This window comes from Oncorhynchus masou, chromosome 14 (assembly GCF_036934945.1).
Source record: "Oncorhynchus masou masou isolate Uvic2021 chromosome 14, UVic_Omas_1.1, whole genome shotgun sequence".
In the NCBI taxonomy this organism is placed as follows: domain Eukaryota; kingdom Metazoa; phylum Chordata; class Actinopteri; order Salmoniformes; family Salmonidae; genus Oncorhynchus; species Oncorhynchus masou.
Window position 1 is genome coordinate 26,244,815 of NC_088225.1, and position 25,834 is coordinate 26,270,648.

Here is a 25,834-nt window from a genome sequence, read left to right on the forward strand (position 1 = left end):
CTCCAGCAGCCCACCACAGCAGTGTGTGAGCTCAGGGGTACCCAGCCTAATCCTCCAGTTATCTCCAGGAGGTCCCTCTGGCTTACCCAGGACCCCCCACACCTCCCTGGGTAGAGGTAGAACTGGGAAAGGAAACATGTGGACAAATGTCATTCAATCCATCATCTTCATGTCGACATGCAAAACCAGTGCTGGGCAATCAGTACTTTGAGGTCGGTTTGATAATTCAAAAATAAATAGGGTTGTCATTATTTTTCTAAAGATGAAATGCACTATTCATTGTGGGTTGAAGGATGTACCATAGAATAAAACAATTAATAAAATAAAGTCCCATGATGGCAGTGACTGACAATTACTTATTAACCACAAGTTATTCACATTTTCTTTGAAAATATTTTGTTTTATTTGAAGACTATTTAGTTCCAAGTCATCTCATCTCTATAGAGCTGCTGCCTATACTGTCTGGCAAAATGACTGTTTTAGTAGTTCTTAGTATTTTCAGGGAGCGCATGGAAGCAAGTACTCCATGTTTCCCTGGATCACGCATTCTTCAGTCTGTTATGCAGCAGGCGTAAAAGAGACAGACCAGACAAGTAGGCACGCACTGGATTATGGGCATTGTAGTTAATCATCACGTTTTCTGTGCAAAACTATGTTGAACACTGGCCTGCTGGAATCTACAACTCCCTACTACACCACACAGTTCAGACATTAACTGATTTATCTCTAGAGAATCTGCAGGGAAATATGAACAATGAGCTCACAGAGAAAACTACATTCAATAAAAATGATTGAACCAACTTTGGTTAATTAGTTGTTGAAATACCAAAAAATAACCAATATTTCTGTTAATCGGTCAGCACTAACGCCTTTTAGGGATTTCAGGTCAAGACACACACACACACACACCACGTCCCCAGTTTGTTAGACAAGTCTGAAACACACACGATCCCATACACTTGAAAAAAAGCAGAGTAGAGCATTCTCATTTCATTTGAAAAATATAACATTTTAATAAAGGCTACATCTCTTTACAATAATAATTACATTAATTAAAGTACCGAGGCATCTTTCCAATGGAGCTCTACAGAATAGAATGCATCATTTACAGTTTTAATACAAGTGGAACAAAAACAAAAAAAGCCATGAAAAATATAAAACAAACGTGATTACAAGGAGATCGTAAAAAGGCATAGTAATAAAATCTCTTTTGAACATAAGCCCCTTGTGAAAACCAAGGGAGTATCATACCCCGATAACAGGGTAGTAACATGGTAAAGGGACCCATGTAGGCACAGCTACTGTACTCAGTTAAACACTACGGCTTCCTCTCAAACGCCACCCTATTCCCTATGGAGTGCACTACTCTTGCCCTGGTCATAGGGAATAGGGTTCCATTTCAGACGCAGCATCGTAGTGTGTGTTAGCATCATAACCTCTTCCTCTGTCAAGGGTCAACAAGACACACAGGAGAGACTGGTCAATTCAACACAATCAGAGGTGTAAATACCACTAACATTTGTGGGGGGACAAAACATTTTTTTGGAGGGGGGGTGGCTAGTCTCCCAAAGGCAGACATACTCATTAGGACACGTATCAGAACTGGTTTTGCTAAACAAAATGAAAATGTGCATTTCTTATTGGACAGATCCAGGAAAGGTAGTCCCTCCCCGTTTGTCAGTTTCCTTCCGTTCGGCCTAATGAATACACCCCTAGATCTGTCGTTCTGCTCAGAAGCCTGGACATCAAGGAATGAGGGGTGGCTATACACAAAACTGTTGAGCTTGGCTGGTATAGATTCATTTGGTGGGCTTGTCTTTAACAGGTGTAAATCTGTGTTAGCATGTTTCTGCAATTTGGGGTAGTTTGGTGCTCTGTGCCAGTTTAGGGCCAGTTTGGGGGTAGTTTGGTGCTCTGGGCCAGTTTAGGGCCAGTTCGGGAGTAGTGTTGTCCTACGTGTGGGCTCGTTCCCTGTGCAAAGCCTGGGCAACAAAACAAAGGCACTGAGAGATGAGACTACAGGGCTGTGGTACCTGCGCTATATCACACTGTGAAGTTAGGGCAGGAAGTCACTGATCACAACAGAAAAAACTCTGCCACAGGATTAGTTGACAAGGCAGGAAAGTGGAGGGTGGAAAACTAAATAGTTTGCATGTGAAATATTGGAGATGACATCTCCCAATTCTCCAAGCAGCTTGTCCATCCACAGGACTATGGGAGGGGAGTGACATGTCAATAAATCATTTATAAACTCTTTACATTTAAAAAACATTATATGTCCATCTGCATATACATCTAGGGTTGTTGGTAGAGGCTGGCTCAGATAGGGCACCGGTCCCAACTTTCACCTCTCAACCTTTCACCTCTAGCAGTCTCTCAGGTATCAGAGGTCCCCGCCTACTACCTCAGATAGTGGTCATTCAATTCACGTATAGTTTCTGGAATCCAACACCCGTATCCAAACCCACAGTTTTCTCCTCTTTCATCTCCAAGACGAGATGTTGTTAAATAGTCCTGTAAAGGCAACTGTTGATGGCTCCTCCTCTCCTCCTCTCCTCCACTACTCCTCTACTCCACTACTCCACTACTCCTCTACTCCACTACTCGCCATCCTTCATTGGCCAAGCTTCTTCAACAGAATCTCCAGTCATCAGTCCTTAGCTTTAAGACTCTCTGGTGGAACAGGGGGGTGGTATCCATGGAGTGTTTCTGTTATACATTCCTCTGGTACTTCTGGAGGGGTATCAGTCCATCCTCTCCACCTTGCCCAGGATCTTCCCCTGGTACCTGGGCAGAACAGAGCTGTCATCCAACACCTCCTCGAACACAGCTCCACACTTAAACTCATCACTGGCCCTCTTGAAGTAGTACCTGTAACCCAGGAGGGGAGAGAGGGGGTTAGTGACAACATGTCAATCATCTGTACAGTACAGCCAACACAACCAGACCAGAGAAGACCTGGATTACATGGAACAGTACTATTGAACAGTACTCTATCCAACACATACGTGGAACAGTACTATTGAACAGTACTCTATCCAACACATACGTGGAACAGTACTATTGAACAGTACTCTATCCAACACATGGAACAGTACTATTGGTACTCTATCCAACACATACGTGGAACAGTACTATTGAACAGTACTCTATCCAACACATACGTGGAACAGTACTATTGAACAGTACTCTATCCAACACATACGTGGAACAGTACTCTATCCAACACATACGTGGAACAGTACTATTGAACAGTACTCTATCCAACACATACGTGGAACAGTACTATTGAACAGTACTCTATCCAACACATACGTGAACAGTGAACAGTCTATCCAACACATACGTGAACAGAACAGTACTATATTGAACAGTACTCTATCCAACACATACGTGGAACAGTACTATTGAACAGTACTCTATCCAACACATACGTGGAACAGTACTATTGAACAGTACTCTATCCAACACATACGTGGAACAGTACTATTGAACAGTACTCTATCCAACACATACGTGGAACAGTACTATTGAACAGTACGCTATCCAACACATACGTGGAACAGTACTATTGAACAGTACTCTATACGTGGAACGTGGAACAGTACTATTGAACAGTACTCTATCCAACACATACGTGGAACAGTACTATTGAACAGTACTATCCAACACATACGTGAACAGTACTATTGAACAGTACTCTATCCAACACATCGTGGAACAGTACTATTGAACAGTGGAACAGTACTATCCAACATTGAACAGTACTGAACTATCCAACACATACGTGGAACAGTACTATTGAACAGTACTCTATCCAACACACGTGGAACAGTACTATTGAACAGTACTCTATCCAAACAGTGGAACAGTACTATTGAACAATACTCTATCCAACACGTGTGGAACAGTACTATTGAACAATACTCTATCCAACACATACGTGGAACAGTACTATTGAACAGTACTCTATCCAACACATGTGTGGAACAGTACTATTGAACAGTACTCTATCCAACACTATTGAATACGTGGAACAGTACTATTGAACAGTACTCTATCCAACACATACGTGGAACAGTACTATTGAACAGTACTCTATCCAACACATGGAACGTGAACAGTACTCTATCCAACACATACGTGAACAGAACAGTACTATTGAACAGTACTCTATCCAACACATCGTGGAACAACTATTGAACACTCTATCCAACACACGTGGAACAGTACTATTGAACAGTACTCTATCCAACACCGTGGAACACATACGTGGAACAGTACTATTGAACAGTACTATGGAACAGTACTATTGAACAGTACTATTGAACAGTACTCTATCCAACACATACGTGGAACAGTACTATTGAACAGTACTCTATCCAACACATACGTGGAACAGTACTATTGAACAGTACTCTATCCAACACATACGTGGAACAGTACTCTATCCAACACATACGTTGAACAGTACTCTATCCAACACATACGTGGAACAGTACTATTGAACAGTACTATTGAACAGTACTATTGAACAGTACTCTATCCAACACATACGTGGAACAGTACTATTGAACAGTACTCTATCCAACACATACGTGGAACAGTACTATTGAACAGTACTATTGAACAGTACTCTATCCAACACATACGTGGAACAGTACTATTGAACAGTACTATTGAACAGTACTATTGAACTATCATACGTGGAACAGTACTATTGAACACTATCCAACACATACGTGGAACAACAGTACTCTATCCAACACATACGTGGAACAGTACTATTACTCTATCCAACACATACGTGGAACAGTACTATTGAACAGTATACGTGGAACAGTACTATTGAACTATCCAACACATACGTGGGAACAGTACTATTGAACAGTACTCTATACTATTGAACAGTACTCTATCCAACACATACGTGGAACAGTACTGAATTGAACAGTACTGAACAGTATCTATCCAACACATACGTGGAACAGTACTATTGAACAGTACTCTATCCAACACATGCGTGGAACAGTACTATTGAACAGTACTCTATCCAACACATACGTGGAACAGTACTATTGAACAGTACTCTATCCAACACATGCGTGGAACAGTACTATTGAACAGTACTCTATCCAACACATGCGTGGAACAGTACTATTGAACAGTACTCTATCCAACACATACGTGGAACAGTACTATTGAACAGTACTCTATCCAACACATGTGTGGAACAGTACTATTGAACAGTACTCTATCCAACACATACGTGGAACAGTACTATTGAACAGCATGCTATCCAACACATACATATATTCAGCAAGATACACAATGAAGATAATGTCATGTTGATTCAATATGATCTGGTTTAACCTCAGGTTGTGTGTGTGCGCGCCGTGTGTCTCTTCTCCTTCATTAAGCCCTACTCCCCTACTCCAGATAAAAGGAGCCATTGTGCAAGGGAACAGAGAAGACGGCCACTGAGGTCAGAGGTCAAGAGCTAGCCTCCCCCAGCCCTTTGGACTCTTGAGGGGAGGAGAGGCAAACTCCTGTGATCTACAATGCACCAACAACACTTCACACTCAACTAACCCTCAGACTGAACCAATGGCTTCTGTATTATAGGGGTGGTCTTTGATAGTCTCGGGTTCTACAGGGGCTTATTGGATATAAGAGGGTCTGGACTAATTCAAAATCCACCCGTTTCCTCTCATTTCATCAGTCCTGCCCTGGTACTGAGCTACTCCGGCTCCTGACTAACTGGTTATCATTAGGCCCTCAGTGAAAGGACCCTTCATATAAAGAAGGCTCAGATTTTGGGTGCCTGCAAGTCTGCCTGTTATAAACCCATCATATTTTCTCCTAGTCACTGCCCGTCCCTCTGAGAGGTATATAGGACGCAGTAGAAGGGTCCCGGTAGGCAGCCAGGGAGGGGGCGGGGTCATCTAATCTAAGCAGCCTCTTCCTGTCAGCCATGATGACTACACTGGCCCTGTTAATGACCCCCTTTACCCCCCAAAACTACCTCCCTTCTTTTTAGAGGAAGAGGAACCAGCGGGGGAGGAAGGGTAAGTGCTGTATACCTCAGCCATTAATTCTGTAATGGAAAAATGCCTCATTTTGCCCATGTGTGGGGTGGTGCACGTCGTGCGCCTTGGAATTCCTAAAGCTAGTGTTTTACGAGAGAGCTGACAGTCATACAAACAATGCTCGTAAAAATGGGGAAAAACATTTTTTTTTTTTTTACAAAAAAAGTATTCTCAAACACACACAAAAGGGTGTTCACTAATAAAAACCAGTCTCCATTTGAAACACAGGAAGAGTTCACTAAACGGGGTGCAACAGGGTCTCACACAGCTTCTATTAAATCAGAACAACAATACTCTGACTGGGGAAGTAATCCATTGTTCTCTGGCGAGACAAGTATGAACTGGGTAAATAAGAGGACATGAAAGAGGAACTAAGACACGCTAGATAATTGGAGCCTTATTTCTGAGAAGGGGCTCTATCCTTCTCCAAAAAAACTTCAAAGGAGCACGGATCTTATTTGCTCAAAGAGGGAATGAGAGAGAGAGAGAAATAACTATTTCCATTGGAACATGTTTTATGTGGCAGAATTTTCAGTGTGCAACATCTGGCAGCAATATTGTCTGGCAGGGCCGGGCCGTACTGTTCTTTGTTGAACGCAAGCCATGTTCAAATGACCCAACACCACCCCCCCCCCACCTCCCTGCTACTGCTATTAAAACCATAAGCTTTGAATCCCCCTATCCTCCCCTCTAACAATGTGGATGGTTAGAGAGAAAGACAAGACAATCAACTACATAGACAAGAGAGAGAGGATGTCCACTATGTAGCCCTGCTTCTCACGCCTTAGACCTTAGGTTCACATGACCGGGCCAGGAAAAGCTCGGGACCAGAGCTCCAGCCCTAGAGTGTTCCCTTGCTCCATGGCCTAAAAGAGAAACTATGTGTGATGCATTCCCATCATATCCCTACAAACCATCTGTACTAGTTATGAACCAATGCTTGACTCTTGATACCATTCTTGTACTCCAGATCACAATGGAACAGAGTTCTCATCTAAAGTGCGTTGGACACACCTCTACAATGAACAGGACCTGTAGTATCCCAAACAAGCATGTCTGTCGTTTAACAACGCGCCATTCAAACAAACCAAGCCTGAAATATGACTAATACATTTCCCAGAAAATGATGCCGACGTGTAAACCCAGACTACAGCGTGTGTTATTCTGTGTGTTACTGTAACGTGCGTGCACTTCAACGTGCGCATCCTTAAAGCAGGCTGCCTGATAGCATCAGTGAGGAATTTGCACGGCTGGCCGTTTGTGTGAGTCTTTGTTGGTTGAAATGAAAGGGGCCGGGTTCAAAGGCGTGCGTATTAAGTGTGCCTCGCCATGGAAATCAATACCAGATGGGACCCAAAACACTCCTCACTTCAAATTCTCTCCCTCCCTCCCTCTTTCCTCTAGTGGTTAGAGGCTGGTAGCCTAGTGGTTAGAGGCGGGTAGCCTAGTGGTTAGAGGCGGGTAGCCTAGTGGTTAGAGGCGGGTAGCCTAGTGGTTAGAGGCGGGTAGCCTAGTGGTTAGAGGCGGGTAGCCTAGTGGTTAGAGGCGGGTAGCCTAGTGGTTAGAGGCGGGTAGCCTAGTGGTTAGAGGCGGGTAGCCTAGTGGTTAGCCTAGTGGAGGCGGGTAGCCTAGTGGTTAGAGGCGGGTAGCCTAGTGGTTAGAGACGGGTAGCCTAGTGGTTAGCCTAGTGGTTAGAGGCGGGTAGCCTAGTGGTTAGAGGCGGGTAGCCTAGTGGTTAGAGGCGGGTAGCCTAGTGGTTAGAGCATTGCGCCAGAAACTGAAAGCTTGCTGGATTGAATCCCCGAGCTGACAAGGTAAATATCTGTCATTCTGCCCCTGTACAAGGCACATAACCCACTGTTCCTAGGCCGTCATTGTAAATAAGAATTTGTTCTTAACTGACTTGCCTAGTTAAATAAAGGTTAAATACCAGCTGGGGAGGAGATCTGGGAAACTAATGGAGCTATGAAGACACTTTGTGGGTGGCTGTTTTTCTAGTGTGTGTGTGTGTGTGTGTGTGTGTGTGGTGTTCGTACCAAGATGATCATAACAGTGACCTAGTGTGTGAGAATGTCAGACTGTGTATGCATGAATGTGTGTGTGTCCGTGCATTGAATGCGCGCCGTAGTCTCCCTTCTCCATACCTGTAGTGTCCCTTCTTGCGGAGCTGTTCTTTAAAGTGTCCCAGTGTGAGGCTGTGTGTCTTCATCCGCCTACGGTAGGGGATCTCCTCACCACAGAAGAAGTAGGTTACCTCTGTCTCACTCCCCATGGCTGGAGCAACATGGCAGCCTGTCGTCACCTGCAGCACCCTGTTGGTGTCTCTCAGTCTGAGGGGGAGAGGAGAGGTGTGAACACAGACCTTTATTTTCCCCTATAGAACACTATTATTAACAAGCTCGCTTGGTGGGTCGTAGCTATTGCTACACAGAAAGAGAGGAAGGGGACCAGGGCAGGAGTAAAGGCTGGTATATGATCTAGAAAAGACTGGTGGTTGAGTAGATAACATCTGTCTAGAAAGAGGAGCGAGGGGTGTGTGTGTGTGTGTTCTCTGCTCCCCTTCAGCCATGTCCAGGGCTCTGTAGTGTTCCTTCAGAAGGAGGGAGGTTAACTAGGGCCTGTTCAGCACCATGAAAGACGACTCTGCAGTCAGGGGGAAAGGACTACAACACACACACACACCAAAGAAAGAACAGGGAAAGAAAGATAAAAACTGCCAAGGTTGGCCTCATGCAAATGGAACTTCACGTGTGTTTAATGCATATCTTCCTCCTCCACATATGTAATATCATGTTAGTGAACAGAGGAGGAGAGAGAGATGAAGAGGAGGAAGATGAGCAGAGAGATGAGAGGCGTACTCTTCTGTTCGGAGAGAAGCAGCAGGACTGGAGCCGGGACCAGGGCTGAGGGGGGACGGCACTGGACAGGGCCCACTCTGGACAGGCATAGGGTGGCACTTCTCTCTCTGGAGGCTGGATGTAGAGTGTCTGGTGGGGAGAACAGAATAGACCAACGTTACAGTACAATGTGGTAGTCCAGTCTCCGGCATCACACTATCTAACCGCAGACAGGTTTCAACAGCAGGAATCACAATGGTATAGTAAAACAACTGATCAATGCATGAGAGTGTCGATATGTACTCCACTGTCTACAGGGAAAACTAGAGCCAACGTTTTAGTGAAAGTATCAACCTCTGTCCAGGTCGGCGTGTGGCTCCTACCTCTGTTTGGGGGGTTTGGAGACGGAGGCCTCCTCTAGTCTGCGACAGGCCTCCTCCAGCTGGGACAGGGTGTTGGGCGGGGGCAGGGGGGGCATGGCCGGGTCCTGGATGAAGGGATGGGCGGGCTGGTGGGAACGGAGATGGGCGCTGGCACCTCCGCCGCCCCACGTGTGTGTCTGGTTGGACGCCGCTCCGCCACCATACGCCTTCTTAGTGCTCTGGGTACTGTTGGGCGAAGATAAAAACAGCCAATCAGCATGGAAAATGGAAGGAAGCGGGAGGAGTCAATTGTGGGGAATGTTGGGAAATGTACTTTGCATGTAAAATGACTATGGGATGCAAATGTGAAACAAAATGAAAATTGTGTTTAAATGTACTGAGAGAACTACAATAAATAAGTTGCAATGAAAGGAAAACAAGTGAAGGGAAATGTAGCTCTGAGGCATTGGGAAAGGACTACAACAGGAAGTGGAGAGGCTGCCCTACCTGTGGGGTTTGTGGTGCTTGCCCTGCTGGTCACTCTCCAGGATCCACTGCCACACATTCTGGGAGTGGTCTGTGCTGTCGCTGGGTAGCTGGAGGGGCACGACCTCACCCCCCTCTGCTGCCCCCTCCTCAGCCCCCGACCGACAACCCCCTCGGGAAAGGGAACTGGAGCGCCCCATATTGGACTCTGCAGGACTGCTGCCACAGGACACCATCTCCCTGCCCAGGCTGCGACTGCGTGGGTAAGGGGGAACCCCCTCCGCCCCTCCAGACCGCAACGGACACAGACACAACACCCTCTGGGCTGCCTCTCTCTCCATCTGCTCCTTGCTCTTGGAACCGGAGTGGTGGTGGATGTAGTGGTGGTGGATGTGCTTGGTGCTGCTGCTGGGCCTGCCCAGGGAGAGGGCCCTTCCTGGGGTGAAACCTACTGAGAAGCCCCCTAAGCTGGAGGTGCCACTGGGGCTGGAGGCCCCGGGTGAGACCAGGGGCTTGAGACCGGGGCCTCCCCGGGAAAGAGTCCTGTGCTCTGGAGAGCGGGAGCGGGGTGAATGGCGGGCCACGGTGGAGGGGGACTGGCAGCCAGGGGTCTTTAGGACACGGGACAGGTGGTCATCCAGAATGGCCTGGGGGTCCTCGTCGTTGGGGCCGGTGGGCTGGAGGGACAGGGGGTGGGGGGAGAGCAGGGGGGCACTACTGCCGGGCACCTCAGCCTCGTCCCTCTCCTCCTCCTACACACAGCCAGAACAGAACGGTTAAGTCAGGACAGATCTCAATGACAAACATACACACATGGACAGGAAAGAAGAACAGTATTGAATGACACAATCAAGGAAACCATTAGACCATTGCCATAGACCTCTGAGATAAGGATTCCCACATCTATAAATCCAACTACTAGTTGATCCACACCTCTTGCATCTGCTGCAGCCTCTCCTCCAGGGAAGTCATGGTCTCCTGTTCTCTTTTGAGACGCTCCAGACGAGAGATGAGCTGAGACGCAAACGCTGCCGGCTCTACTGGAGTCATCTCCTTAGGACATCTCTGGGTCCGCTATGGAGGGAGAGAGGGGGAAGGAGAGAGAGAGATGGAAGATGGAGAGAGAGAGAGGGAAGGAGAGAGAGAGGGAAGGAGAGAGAGAGAGGGAAGGAGAGAGAGAGAGGGAAGGAGAGAGAGAGAGAGAGAGAGAGGGAAGGAGAGAGAGAGATGGAAGGGAAGAGAGAGAGGGGGAAGGAGAGAGAGAGAGAAGGAGAGAGAGAGAGAGGGAAGGGAGAGAGAGAGAGGGAAGGAGAGAGAGAGAGAGGGAAGGAGAGAGAGAGAGAGGGAAGGAGAGAGAGAGGGAAGAGAGAGAGAGAGGGGGAAGGAGAGAGGGAGAGAGAGAGAGAGGGAAGGAGAGAGAGAGGGAAGGAGAGAGAGAGAGGGGGAAGGAGAGAGAGAGAGGGAAGGAGAGAGGAGAGAGGGGGAAGGAGAGAGAGAGGGGAGGGAAGGAGAGAGAGGGGAAGGGAGAGAGAGGGAAGGAAGAGAGAGAGAGAGGGAAGGAGAGAGGGGGAAGGAGAGAGAGAGAGAGAGAGAGAGAGGGAAGGAGAGAGGGGGAAGGAGAGAGAGAGAGGGATGGAGAGAGAGAGGGATGGAGAGAGAGTTAAGATATGTAAAAGTTAAAGGAGGGGTCGGTGTCCACATTGTCTTCCACCTGAGCCCTCTTCTCCTATCCCCTCCCCATCCCTGCTAGCCATCTCATCCTTGCCCCAGTGCCCCCTCCACCCCTGGCAGTGCCACCCCTGGGCCCTGGGTCTGTGGTGGCAGTTGGTTACACTCCTTGGAGCCTGGGCTCTCTGCGTGTTCCCTCTGTAGTGCAACCAAGCCATCAGCGCTTCCCTCTGAAGTCTGTACACTTCAAAGGGCCCTCGTCAAATATCAAACATTCACTAGGGGAGGGAGGGAGAAGGGAGGGCAGTGGCTTTACATCTAGGAATAAAAGTCACATATCGACGGGGGGAAGGAGGAGAAGGAAAGGGAGGATTAAAGGAGAAGATGGGGAGATGTGTGCAGGCAGCAGGGGAGGGAGGGAGAGATGGAGGGAGATCAGAGAGGAGCAGGGGTCATTTATTTCACTGTTGCACGCTGGGCACCTCTGAGGTACAGTAGAGTCATTATACCCCTTATGTGTGTGTGTTATTTTATGATTGTCATTTTTGCACTGGGGCTTTCTTGATTCCTCTTCCTCTCTTTTTGTTCCTTCCATCTCTTTGTAGTGGAGATGAAGGGAGAGAAGGAAGACGGACAGACGGACAGGACAGACGGTCTGCCCGGCCCACTTGTCCTGACAATGGCAGCTATCCTCCAATCAGAGGAGAAACTAACACGAGAAAGGGGAGCGAGGAAGGGAGTGTGAAAGAGCAATGATGGAGTGAGAATCTTGGACTCTTAAGAAAGAATATATTTGTGAGGAGAAGAAAGGGGGGTCAAAAAGTTTGATTCAACTAGCTACCGATGTTGCTAGTTTGGCCTTCCCAAAACTAATTTTCCCATGTCTCCCCTCTCCAATTCTTCTTTCCTTTCTTTTGGCCTTTCCAAAGCCCGTCAGTTACCAACTCCCCCTGACACACTCCAACTCTTCCCTCAGATCCCTCGTTTTGGGGGTGCAGCCTGAAGAGGGGCGGGGTTGTGGAGGGGAAAAGGGGGGGACAAGCGCTGTTGGAAGTTGTCACTTTCCTCTGCGTTTGCTCCATTCATCCTCTGATCAAAGAGCTGTGTGTGTGTGTGTGTGTGTGTGTGTGTGGAGGAGCCGGCAGTTGATTCTAGAGCCTCCAGATAAAGCTGTGAGAGAGGGAGCTCTCCCCCATCTCTCCATTCTATGTATATTTTCATCATCAGTGTGTGAAGAGAAGACACTGGTCTGTAGAATGCACCGGATAAACAGCTTAGAAACAGTCTCCTGCAGACTTCAAGGAACCCAACGGGGGTGTGGGTTACAAAGGTAGCGGGGGGTGGTGTGTCGGGGGGGCGAGGCTTTGACATCTGCTTTGCTCTCAGATCTTTGTTGTTGTTGTTGTAGTAGTTGTTGTTGAATGGAAGACGTAGAATAGAGATGGTGGTACTATACATAGAACAGCAGACCTGAATACAGGCCATGGAAATGGATGTTGCACTACTGAAAAGCACTAATAAGTGGGGCAATAGGACATTTATGTGTGTGTGTGTGTGTGTGTGTGTGTGTGTGTGTGTGTGTGTGTGTGTGTGTGTGTGTGTGTGTGTGTGTGTGTGTGTGTGTACACTTACAGGGAAGGCAGGTAGGGAGACTTGGCTGTTCATCCTCATGTTGCGCTGCATCTCTCTCTGCATGTGCTTCTTGGAGCCCAGCTTGTAGGGAGGGATACCTTCTCTGTCAGGGAAACGCACAGGATACACAGGTCAAACAGCCAATCAGACACAGCAATACACACACCCAACCAGGAAGCAGCTCATTGGTCACCTAAAAGCTATTTCAATCACCCCCTATTTAACCCAGATAAAAAAATACAATATATTTCAGGTCAATTCTGAATCTGATGTGTAGTGAACAAGAGGTGAACATTGGATAGGGTTTCTGCTAGGTCTCAGGTCAGTGTGTCTGACAGAATAGGGGATTTCATCTGCCCTAAAACTGACACTCATCTCCAGCCATGGCTCCCTGAGCAGTGGGCACTTCACCACACACCCCTGCACTTCCTTTTAACTGAGCCCAGAAAGGATCACTCAGCCCTCTCAGAGAGCTGTGCCAGGCTTTAGCTATTAGCATTCATCACCAGCAGTATACACAAAGTTAGCATTAGCATCCTGCCACTGACTTGCCCTGGAATCCCACTGAAAAGACTAGTCTGGAAGAAAACTATACTGTTTGGAAGGTTAACACACAAACCCACTGATCAAAGTGTCAGTCCTACAGAGAGAATGATCATAACATGTAGGCTAATAAACATCTCCTCTCAGATCACCTACCATATACATTCTGCAATCATAGTATAGAGCCCATCACGCCGGGACAATCCAATCATAGTATAGAGCCCATCACGCCGGGACAATCCAATCATAGTATAGGAGCCAATTACGCCGGGACAATCCAATCATAGTATAGGGCCCATCACGCCGGGACAATGCAATCATAGTATAGAGCCCATCACGCCGGGACAATCCAATCATAGTATAGGGCCCATCACGCCGGGACAATCCAATCATAGTATAGAGCCCATCACGCCGGGACAATCCAATCATAGTATAGAGCCCATCACGGGACAATCCAATCATAGTATAGAGCCCATCACGCCGGGACAATCCAATCATAGTATAGAGCCCATCACGCCGGGACAATCCAATCATAGTATAGAGCCCATCACGCCGGGACAATCCAATCATAGTATAGAGCCCATCACGCCGGGACAATCCAATCATAGTATAGAGCCCATCACGCCGGGACAATCCAATCATAGTATAGAGCCCATCACGCCGGGACAATCCAATCATAGTATAGAGCCCATCACGCCGGGACAATCCAATCATAGTATAGAGCCCATCACAATCGGGACAATCCAATCATAGTATAGAGCCCATCACAATCCCGGGCCGGGACAATATCATAAACATCAAGGGCCCCGAACAATCCCATCATAGTACAGGGCCCATGTCTCACAGAGTTCTTAACCAGGCCTATGGAAACTTTGAGCCCTGCCCTATAAAACATCAGTGTCTCGGTGACCTAGCCTAGCCAGTAGTGCATCCCTTTGAAAGCTTTGAAACCATAGTCATCATAGTATTAGGGCCCATCACCGCTCCAGTCTTCATTTGGACAATCCCCCATCAAAAGGCTGGTTTGTGAGATAGGGTTTATCACTTCCCCAGCGTCCAAGCAAATCCATAAATAAGATATAACCCCCCCCTTTTATTTTCTTTATCTAGAAATGAGATTAACATTTTTGGTGTGCCGCCCAGCCTTTCAACAGTCATAAAGACAGAGATACAATCTTAAATGAGTAAAAGCCCCACGTGTACGGCGCAGGTGGCTTTGGGACAATCCCATAGCCTGTACTATCAGAGCCATCGGCGCAGGAACTCCTGTACTATCAGAGCCAGAGTATAGACTAGACCCACGGCGCAGGATACTAGGCCTGTACTATCAGAGCCAGAGTACGGCGCAGGATACTAGGCCTGTACTATCAGAGCCAGAGTACGGCGCAGGATGCCGGGCCTGTACTAGGCCTGTACTATATACGAGCGCAGGATACTAGGCCTGTACTATCATCAGGATACTAGGACTATCAGAATACGGCGCCCTAGGGCCTGTACTATCAGAGCCAGAGTACCGCAGGATACAGGCCTGTACTATCAGACTGACGCTGTACTATCAGGAAATAGCCTGTACTATACTACGGCGCAGGATCAGACCTGTACTATCAGAAGAGTCGGCGCAGGATCTAGGCCTGTACTATCAGAGCCAGAGTACGGCGCAGGATACTAGGCCTGCACTATCAAAGAGCCCCCTAGGCCTGCACTATAAAGAGCCAGAGAGCACAGGATACTAGGCCTGCACTATCAAAGAGCCAGAGTCCAGCCTGTACTATCAAAGAGCCAACCGGCGCAGGATACTAGGCCTGTACTAGAGCCTGATAGGCCTCCCCAGAGTACGGCGCAGGAAAGGCCTGTACTATGTCAGATCTAGGATACTAGGCCTGTACTATCAGAGCCAGAGTACGGCGCAGGATACTAGGCCTGTACTATCCCCAGAGTACGGCGCAGGATACTAGGCCTGTACTATCAGAGCCAGAGTACGGCCAGGATACTAGGCCTGTACTATCAGAGCCAGAGTACGGCGCAGGATACTAGGCCTGTACTATCTAGAGCCAGAGTACGGCGAGATTAGGCCTGTACTATTGCCAGAGTACGGCGCAGGATACTAGGCCTTTATCAGACACGGCGCAGGTAGGCCATAAAGACAGAGAGCCAGAGTACGGCGCAGGATTCTAGGCCTGTACTATCAGAGCCTACGGCGTAGGATAAGGCCTGTAACAGCCATGCGCATCAGAGCCAGAGCGCGCAGGATACTGCCTGTACTTTGGAGGCGCAGGATACTAGGCCTGTCGAGAGCCAGAGTACGCAGGATACTAGGCCTGTACTATCAGAGCCAGATACGGCGCAGGATACTAGGCCTGTACTATCAAAGAGCCGTCCAGAGCGGCGCAGGATACTAGACCTGTACTATCAGAGCCAGAGTACGGCGCAGGATACTAGGCCTGTACTATCAGAGCCAGAGTACGGCGCAGGATACTAGGCCTGTACTATCAGAGCCAGAGTACGGCGCAGGATACTAGGCCTGTACTATCAGAGCCAGCTGCAGGATACTAGGCCTGTACTATCAAAGAGCCAGAGTACGGCGCAGGATACTAGGCCTGTACTATCAAAGAGCCAGAGTACGGCGCAGGATACTAGGCCTGTACTATCAGAGCCAGAGTACGGCGCAGGATACTAGGCCTGTACTATCAGAGCCAGAGTACGGCGCAGGATACTAGGCCTGTACTATCAGAGCCAGAGTACGGCGCAGGATACTAGGCCTGTACTATCAGAGCCAGAGTACGGCGCAGGATACTAGGCCTGTACTATCAGAGCCAGAGTACGGCGCAGGATACTAGGCCTGTACTATCAGAGCCAGAGTACGGCGCAGGATACTAGGCCTGTACTATCAGAGCCAGAGTACGGCGCAGGATACTAGGCCTGTACTATCAGAGCCAGAGCCAGGAGGCCTTCAAAGAGCCAGAGTACGGCGCAGGATACTAGGCCTGTACTATCAAAGAGCCAGAGTACGGCGCAGGATACTAGGCCTGTACTATCTATAAAGAGCCAGAGTACGGCGCAGGATAAGAGCCAGAGTAGAGATACTAGGGCTGCAGGATACAGGATAGGCCTGTACTATCAGAGCCAGAGTACGGCGCAGGATACTAGGCCTGTACTATCAGAGCCAGAGTAGCGCAGGCCTGTACTATCAGAGCCGTACGGCGTCACAGGATACTAGGCCTGTACTATCAGAGCCAGAGTCAGGATACTAGGCCTGTACTATCAGAGCCAGAGTACGGCGCAGGATACTAGGCCTGTACTATCAGAGCCAGAGTACGGCGCAGGATACTAGGCCTGTACTATCAGAGCCAGAGTACGGCGCAGGATACTAGGCCTGTACTATCAGAGCCAGAGTACGGCGCAGGATATCTGTACTAAGAGCCAGAGTACGGCGCAGGATACTAGGCCTGTACTATCAGAGCCAGAGTACGGCGCAGGATACTAGGCCTGTACTATCAAAGAGCCAGAGTACGGCGCAGGATACTAGGCCTGTACTATTAAAGAGCCAGAGTACGGCGCAGGATACTAGGCCTGTACTATCAGAGCCAGAGTACGGCGCAGGATACTAGGCCTGTACTATCAGAGCCAGAGTACGGCGCAGGATACTAGGCCTGTACTATCAGAGCCAGAGTACGGCGCAGGATACTAGGCCTGTACTATCAAAGAGCCAGAGTACGGTGCAGGATACTAGGCCTGTACTATCTAGGGCTCTATACCGGTGCTTTGATTATGCCTGTCTAGATGGTCACTGGTCAGGCAGTCAGACTCGTATCAAACTCTTTACAACTGCTATACTCTAGTAAACCTTCTAAACCACTCCCTTGGCTGTAAAATAAAGTCATTGCGATTTCAGACAGGACTCTTTAACTAGGTTGTGATTCACAGGAACGACAGTTTGCGAGTTAGCAATTCCAGTGATAAGTGTCATGTGATCAAAAGGCCCAAGATCATCCTGAAGAGCTGACTTTAAGATTACATTACTGTCAAGGACAGGTGATGAATGGAGATGTCCTATAAAGGCTGTTTACCATCGGGGAAAATGTTCCCCAGTTCCAGTCTACTTAAGGGGTGGCTCTACCATAGGCACCAATGCATTAGCAGCTGGGTCTGGTCTACTTAGTTCATTGACTTTATATGAACCAGAGAAAAAGGAGCTCATGAAATGTATTGCTTTCTCTCGTGTCTCTGATTACGGCCCTGTGTCATGAGAAGCTACAGCCATGACTCGAAGACTTCAATTCTCCCACCATGGCAACACTTCTCCTCTAAATCAGACGACAAACATACTGTACTAGGAAATGGGGCTGGAGCATGCATTGTAAGGCTGGGGTCTAGGGCCCAAGGGGGGGCTAAACGGGGGTGTAGCCTAATAGTTAGAGCCAAGGCTAGGGCCTGGGGATGAGGTCTACAGGCCATCCTGTCCCTGGTCTGGTTCTACTCTGGCCAGTAGACCTCTGAGGTGTCAGGAGGAACAGCCAGGCTCATTTCACGTGGGGGGGGATCCTACTCTCCCATCCACTAGCAGGGCTGTGTGTGTGTAGATTGGTGGTCTCAAGAGGGTTCCCTATTCCTGACAGTGCGAGATTCCAGGTGAGCTGTACCGAGGCCTAGAACCGGAGAACCTCCTTAGAACCCCATCAAAGAGGAGCTAGCATCAGACCAGGACAAGTCAGGAAAACCACAAGCACTGTTCAGGTTCAGTTAAGAGGCTCTGAATCAAAACTCTTTCCCAGAACGTTCCCAAACATGACACTCTTCTCACGATAGTAACCATCAGTATAGTCCAAACCAGAGAGGCTCCAGTCCTTTCCCTCAGAAAACACACCATTTAAAACATGACCCTCTACTTACACACTGCTGTCGGTCATGGACATGGAGTCGTCTGTCGTGGCGTCGCTGGACACCTCGCTGTCGTTGGTGCTGGTGGCTGGGGCAAATGAGCCCACATGGTACGGGTTGACTGGGTCCCCTCGCCTGTGGGACCTACACACAAAGGACAATGCAGTTTGAATACGTGTGTCAGGTAGCAATATATCAGATATACACTAGTACCTTTCATCTGTTTAGACCACAGCTAGGGCCATAGGGCGCTTATTTCTCTTCTTGTGAAATAAGAGAAACTGTGTTGTAGATATTTGTGGACCTATGCTGCCAACTTGAAACTACTCCCTTGTGTGTGTGTGTGTGTGTGTGTGTGTGTGTGTGTGTGTGTGTGTGTGTGTGTGTGTGTGTGAGAAAGAGAGAGAATGTGTGTGAGAATGTGTTGTCACGACATTAGTATTTCTTTGGCAAAAAAATAAAACATGAAGCAGACTGAAATCTAAGGTCCTTCAAAACCTACTTTCGTAAGATATGTGCTATAGCTTGCCCAAACAAAACTAATGTGACTCTCGGTGACAACATAAGGCAGTTTTTTTCCAACATTAGGACCGTTTTCCTCAAGAAATTATGTCCACTTCATGTTTTGTTTTCTTTGATTCCTAGTATGGTGATAGTGGTATCGCGACAACACTAGTGTGGTGATAGTGGTGTCGCGACAACACTAGTGTGGTGATAGTGGTGTCGCGACAACACTAGTGTGGTGATAGTGGTGTCGCGACAACACTAGTGTGGTGATAGTGGTGTCGCGACAACACTAGTGTGGTGATAGTGGTGTCGCGACAACACTAGTGTGGTGATAGTGGTGTCGCGACAACACTAGTGTGGTGATAGTGGTGTCGCGACAACACTAGTGTGGTGATAGTGGTGTCGCGACAACACTAGTGTGGTGATAGTGGTGTCGCGACAACACTAGTGTGGTGATAGTGGTGTGATAGTGGTGCGACAACACTAGTGTGGTGATAGTGGTGTCGCGACAACACTAGTATGGTGATAGTGGTATCGCGACAGCACTGGTATGGTGATAGTGGTATTGCGACAGCACTGGTATGGTGATAGTGGTATCGCGACAACACTAGTATGGTGATAGTGGTATCGTGACAACACTAGTGTGGTGATAGTGGTATCGTGACAACACTAGTGTGGTGTGTGTCTCAGATAGGAGGGGGGCTAGTAGAAAAGTGGAAAGGGGGATACCTAGTCAGGTTGTACAACTGAATGACTTCAACTGAAATTTGTCTTCCCCATTTAACCCAATATCCACGTCTTCGGTGCCAAGGGGAACAGTGGGTTAACTGCCTTGCTCAGGGGCAGAATGACAGATTTTTTACCTTGTCAGCTCGGGGATTCAATCCAGCAAGCTGTCGGTTACTGGCCCAACTCTCTAACCACTAGGTTACCGATCATAGTCAAACTGGCCCTAAAACTGACCAATCTAGCTGTCTCTCACCGTATTGGCTTGGGAAATCTATGTTTACATTGCCAAAGCAAGTGAAATAGATAAACAAAAGTGAAATAAACAATAATAATAAAACTCTTGCTTCACAGCCCATCACCTCCTGCTGTGATGCATTCCTACCCAAGCAGAGGAAACTAAGAAAGGGGGGAATGAGAGAAGAGGAGAAAGAGGGAGAGAGAGAACCTGAGCTCACAGCCAGGTAAGAGAGGTAAGAGAAAAAAAAGAGGAAGTGTGAGAGTGTGTAGGGAAAGGAAAGAAAGGAGAGAAGAGAAAAGGGGGAAGCAGGGCCTCTTCTTTATGAGCAGCCCACTGGCAGGAGAGAGCCAGAGCACTGGAGAGGAAGAGAGAGAGGGGCCCAGCATGACTAAAGCCATAGGCCCCAGCTCCAACCTGACCTTCAGAGGGGCTTGCAAACACGCAGGTATTTAGCACAGCTGGCCTCACATCTCTCACCCCCCCCATTCATTATTTTGCTTTCTTTCAGGAAGAGACCCCCCACCCACCCACCTCCTCCCAGTCCCCACAACCCCTTTCTGTCCTTCCTTTCCGCTCGATATCCCTCTAAAGTACATCTAGTCCCCACATCCCAGCGTTTTCAAAGGGAAGAGATAAAAGTGGGGAAGAAAGAGGAGAGAAAAAAGGAGAAGGGGAAATCAGAGGAGAATCACAGTAAACAAGTGAGAGAGAGGGTGAAAAGAGAGCGAGGGAGAGAGAGGGTGAAAAGAGAGCAAGGGAGAGAGAGGGTGAAAAGAGAGCAAGGGAGAGATTGGGGGTTAAAAAAAAACATTGAAAGAGAGAATGAGTCTGCTGTCGCTGCTCGGTGGTTTTTGAGAATAATCTGATTCAGGGAGAAGAAATGAGTTCCACATACCAGGGAGAGGAAAGCAGCTAGATGGGGAGTCAGGGACACCAGTCTGATTCAGGGAGAAGAAATGAGTTCCACATACCAGGGAGAGGAAAGCAGCTAGATGGGGAGTCAGGGACACCAGTCTGATTCAGGGAGAAGAAATGAGTTCCACATACCAGGGAGAGGAAAGCAGCTAGATGGGGAGTCAGGGACACCAGTCTGATTCAGGGAGAAGAAATGAGTTCCACATACCAGGGAGAGGAAAGCAGCTAGATGGGGAGTCAGGGACACCAGTCTGATTCAGGGAGAAGAAATGAGTTCCACATACCAGGGAGAGGAAAGCAGCTAGATGGGGAGTCAGGGACACCAGTCTGATTCAGGGAGAAGAAATGAGTTCCACATACCAGGGAGAGGAAAGCAGCTAGATGGGGAGTCAGGGACACCAGTCTGATTCAAAACAACACCTAACCAGGTGATGGAATAATGGAGATGGGTCTGAACTGAAGCCTCACTGGGACACGAACCTGTGTCCTTCTCAATCCTCCTATGGGGCAGGCTGGGTTGTCAACACAAGTTCTTCCTGGTCCCTCCCCTATAGTGTGTTGATTCTATTGACACTTTCTAGCCCAAGCAGAGACAAAATCCAGCCAAAACCACTAAGAAGTTGACCAATTCCCCTCCCTGCAGGCCAAACACCAGTCTGGCACCAGGGCTCTAAAGCCTGATAGACTCCCTCTTTAGAAATGTTAAACTTAAGTGGTTCGCCTGACAAGTCAATGGCCATTGATTCATGACAACCATCTGGCCTTGGGTTGGGCCTCATCAGCTGATTTGGGTCCCTCATCCATATACAGACCAGAAAGTCAATGGCTTGTTGGATTAGCACATTAGCAAGTTGTCATATTTCACTCCCATTAAGATAAGGTAAATACAATCTGTTTCTATAGGAGCAGTAAGGGGAGGATACAACTGAGGTATGATGATATGAATAAATATGCACCTGTAGCTACGTGGTCTACATTCTGCAAAACACCACTCCCTTGTCACCCACTGAACATCTGACATGTATAGATATTACATACACATATGACCATGAAGTCCAGATAAGTGAAACCGAACCACTGCTCTGAAGTGGCTCGGAACATTTCAAAATGACTAGCCTACTATTTGTCATGTTTGAGATACAAGGAGATGTATCCCTATCCTTAGAAATGGCCAAAGCCGTGTGTGGCTGAGGCACAGCATAGCAGAGTAGTGGCATCATGTATTATTGGCTGACAGGCTGGGGCCAAGGCCAGGCGTGCTCTGTTAACTTCCCGTGGAAGGCGATCCCTCTATCTGCTGAACTATTTCAAAGCTCCGGAAACTGAGGCAAGCCAGCAGAGGGCTGCACTCAGTCTAGAGAACACCATTTATATACTACACACAGAGAGAGAGCGAGAGAGAGAGCTAGAAGGGAGCGAGAGAGCTAGATGGGAGAGAGAGAGCTAGATGGGGGAGAGAGAGAGCTAGATGGGGAGAGAGAGAGCTAGATGGGAGAGAGAGAGAGCTAGATGGGAGAGAGAGAGAGCTAGATGGGAGAGAGAGAGAGCTAGATGGGAGAGAGAGAGAGCTAGATGGGAGAGAGAGAGAGAGCTAGATGGGGAGAGAGAGAGAGCTGGGGGGGAGAGAGCTGGGGGGGAGAGAGCTGGGGGGGAGAGAGAGAGCTGGGGGGGAGAGAGAGAGCTGGGGGGGGGGAGAGCTGGGGGGGAGAGAGAGAGCTGGGGGGGAGAGAGAGAGCTGGGGGGGGGGGGGAGCTGGGGGGAGAGAGAGAGCTGGGGGGGAGAGAGAGAGCTGGGGGGGAGAGAGAGAGCTGGGGGGGAGAGAGAGAACTAGAAGGGAGAGAGAGAGCAAGAGGGGGAGTGTGTGTGTAAAGTATCTCTCAAACAAAGCTAACAAGCAAGGTGAGATGAAAACGCACCTGAAAACTGTCTATTTTGAGACAGTATATGCTCTTTTGATGTTATATCCTAGTTATTATCCATGACTTACAAAGAGCCATTGACGCTAGGCTAGTCACTGCATTCCCCAACATTTCCCTAATAGTTGGCTATAGTACGTGAAATAGGAAGGGACCAGTGTCTTACCTGTACCCCTTCTCCATCACCTCCACCGTCCTCATAGACACTGTTGCCCTCAGCGCCTGGGCAGAAAGTCCAACCACAGAAGCCAGCGCTTTGGCTTTGAAATCATTACAACTCCACTCCTCTTCCTCATTCAGGGTGGGCAGGTACCCACACACCAGCTTCAGGCTACCTAGCCCGTTAGGGTTCACATGAGCAGGGTTCTCGCCCCCGCTCCTCACATACTCGAGGTAAATGTCCGAGGTCAAGAACATCTGGTAGGGGCTCTCCTCCATGCTGGTCTGGATCTCAGTTTGTGCCTGGTCGAACATAGCCGAATCAATCTGTTGCTTCTTGATATTATCCCGAATGAAGGTTTTGGTCGCAGGCTTGAGCTGCTTGGCAACTATGCTGCTGGTGTCAATATAGCGCTTGTAAATAGCTTTGGCGACTCGCAGCGTTTTGGTATCCTTGAGGTCCATCTGCCTGAAACCATTACAGGCGAACCAAAAGTCTAAAGTGTCGACGCATTTCTCGCGCTCCAGGAATGTCCTAAAAAGATGAGCACCGTCTTGGTCCCCAAGAAGAGAATGCAACGACTTGGTCCACCGGGCTAGCGGCGAATCCGGTGACGCGCTCCCCTCGGGTTCCCCAAGTCCATCCTCGTTCCTCTTCGCAATGTAACCGGGAGGCGCGAGCAAAAGCGCTTTGACCGCGGTACCCTGGGGTCTCATCATGGCGAGTTTGCCAGGGTAGCACGGCAGCACCTCGCCCTCCTCCCCCGGGACTGGGGGACGGGGAGCATCTTCTCGGAAGCTATTGGCGATATGGTCCGATATAAGCGCTCTGCTCATGGCTCCGAAGGAGGCAGCAACAGAAATCCTGTGCGTTGTTCGCCTCTGAGCGCTACAACAATCTCTTCACTCTCTATAGTCAGCCGGGGAGCTTCTCTGCCAGTCTTCTCTCTGAAACAGAAGTATTGATCTAATCAAACTCAGATCCACCACAAACTTCAAAGGCATACATGCAGTAGAAGTCTTTTCAGAACCTTTACAGACTTTGAGAGAGAGAGAGAGAGAGAGAGAGAGAGAGGAGCGGCAGATCTACATAAATACTCATTAGATTTTATTTGGGTGCTCACTGATATATCTTCCTTAGCCAATGTTGGTGTTGAAATTGATCATTAACATAATACGGTTTAGCATAAACTCATAAAACAGATGTTCCCATCATCTCGCTCCACTTCATTAACTACATAGGGGAATTACAAATCCAAGACCACAGAAACATGTTCTGTGCGGAAATATCAAGTAGCCTAGATGTAATACAATAAACGTGCAAAAGAGAGACATTTGTACACAATAGCATACAGAAGATCGATATCTGCGAGCCGGTGTTCTCGTGAACACCTCAACAATTAGCTGGCCATCAAGGCCAATCTGATCGTGAACACAGCAGCACATGTCCAGTACACCACCGACCAACAGACACCAACCCACAACGAGGCGTGACGCCACTTTCCGCTCACTATTTTCTCATCATACGCGTCACAAAACAGCCAAACGATCCAAATGGAATAGATGACACAACCCTAAACATATTCAAGAAACAGACTAACGTTACTAAACTAGGCTACAGGACATGTTTTGAAAACGTGATGGAGAGCGTTGATTTTGAACTGAACTTGCCTTTTGAAGTAGACTAACCAAGGTAAAAAATGATCGGCGGGTTCTCTGATTTCTGTTCTACCAACATCATGAACCATACATTGATAAAAACATTTTTAAAGGCCTCCGAGAAGCAAGCTACGGTCCACGAGAAACAGGCTATAGCCATGGAAGCAGAGCCGACAACCGATGGCTGCTAAACCCTACACTGTATTCTCCGATCAGAAGCTGTAACAATATCACCTTTCGAAGTTGTAACACTTGCTTTGCGGCGAAAGCGAATAAATCACCTCAATCCATAAATCGGCCGAATCGAGATCATCATTAGCCTACGTCGCCGTTTATATTCTGCACCAGAAATAATATAAATGTGCAACTACCTAATTCCATAACGCTCTTGTATATTTAGTGGGTAAAATAGGCTACATTGCTTCATCCAACCACACAGAAAAGTATTCAGATCTCACGGGGGGAGGAATTCCAAATACTTATATCGTGATGAATAGTCCTCTAAAAAGCGTATCAAAGTTTAGATAAAGTTCCCAAATACTTATCACAACGAAACGTAATCGCACAACACACCAAATGATAGTTTGCTGGATACAGAGCTCAAACAACTAAGTTAATTGCATACAGCCACATTACTTCAAAGAAAGTCAACAGAACATCAAAGAACTCCAATGGGGCCAGCGCGAGGAACACACTCTTGTAACTTACCATCGATCCACGAGTTCGGTCTTCCAAAAGTATCCGTTTTTTTATCCACAGAAAAATAATCCACAAAAGTCGATTCCACGACAGACCCCTTCACAGTCCGATTTGTTTCGTGTTAGCTGCAGAAAGAAAAATGTAGTTTTCTAAGGGGAAAAAAAATCCTGCTTAGTTTCCCCCTTTTCTTTGCAAATGTTTCAGTCTGCCATGCCATACCGTAGGTCTCTCCTGTAGGCTATTCCAATACGTTCTGGGCTCAGCGTAAAACAGCGCACTTCAAAGTAAGGAACCGACAGCCTAGTCCCGGAAGCAACATAGAAAACAATACTCCCCCTTTCCCTTTCAAAAAGAACACAGCGCATTCAAATTCACCAACACATATTCATCCTTTATCTTTTCATGTTTTCAGAGGCTGGTGAATTGATGGCCGCGGTGAAAAAAACAAAAAAAATTCTAATAATTTTTACTGGCGATTTTACAGATCACAAAGTTACAACAAAGTTTCTAGGACCTT

The 25,834-nt window shown here is 47.9% G+C and overlaps 1 protein-coding gene across 1 annotated transcript; it reads right to left on the bottom strand.

Annotated features, from left to right (window-relative positions):
• Nucleotides 1-988: 988 nt before the first annotated feature.
• axin2 (axin 2 (conductin, axil)) lies at nt 989-25,834 on the bottom strand. Its single transcript, XM_064987050.1, has 10 exons — nt 25,327-25,834; nt 22,967-23,907; nt 18,508-18,639; nt 13,075-13,177; nt 10,708-10,848; nt 9,796-10,526; nt 9,310-9,534; nt 8,948-9,076; nt 8,234-8,419; nt 989-2,871 (listed from the first exon to the last, which is right to left on the bottom strand). Exons 2-10 carry the CDS (start codon nt 23,794-23,796, stop codon nt 2,745-2,747), a joined length of 2,604 nt encoding a protein of 867 aa, XP_064843122.1. The 5' UTR covers nt 23,797-23,907; nt 25,327-25,834; the 3' UTR covers nt 989-2,744.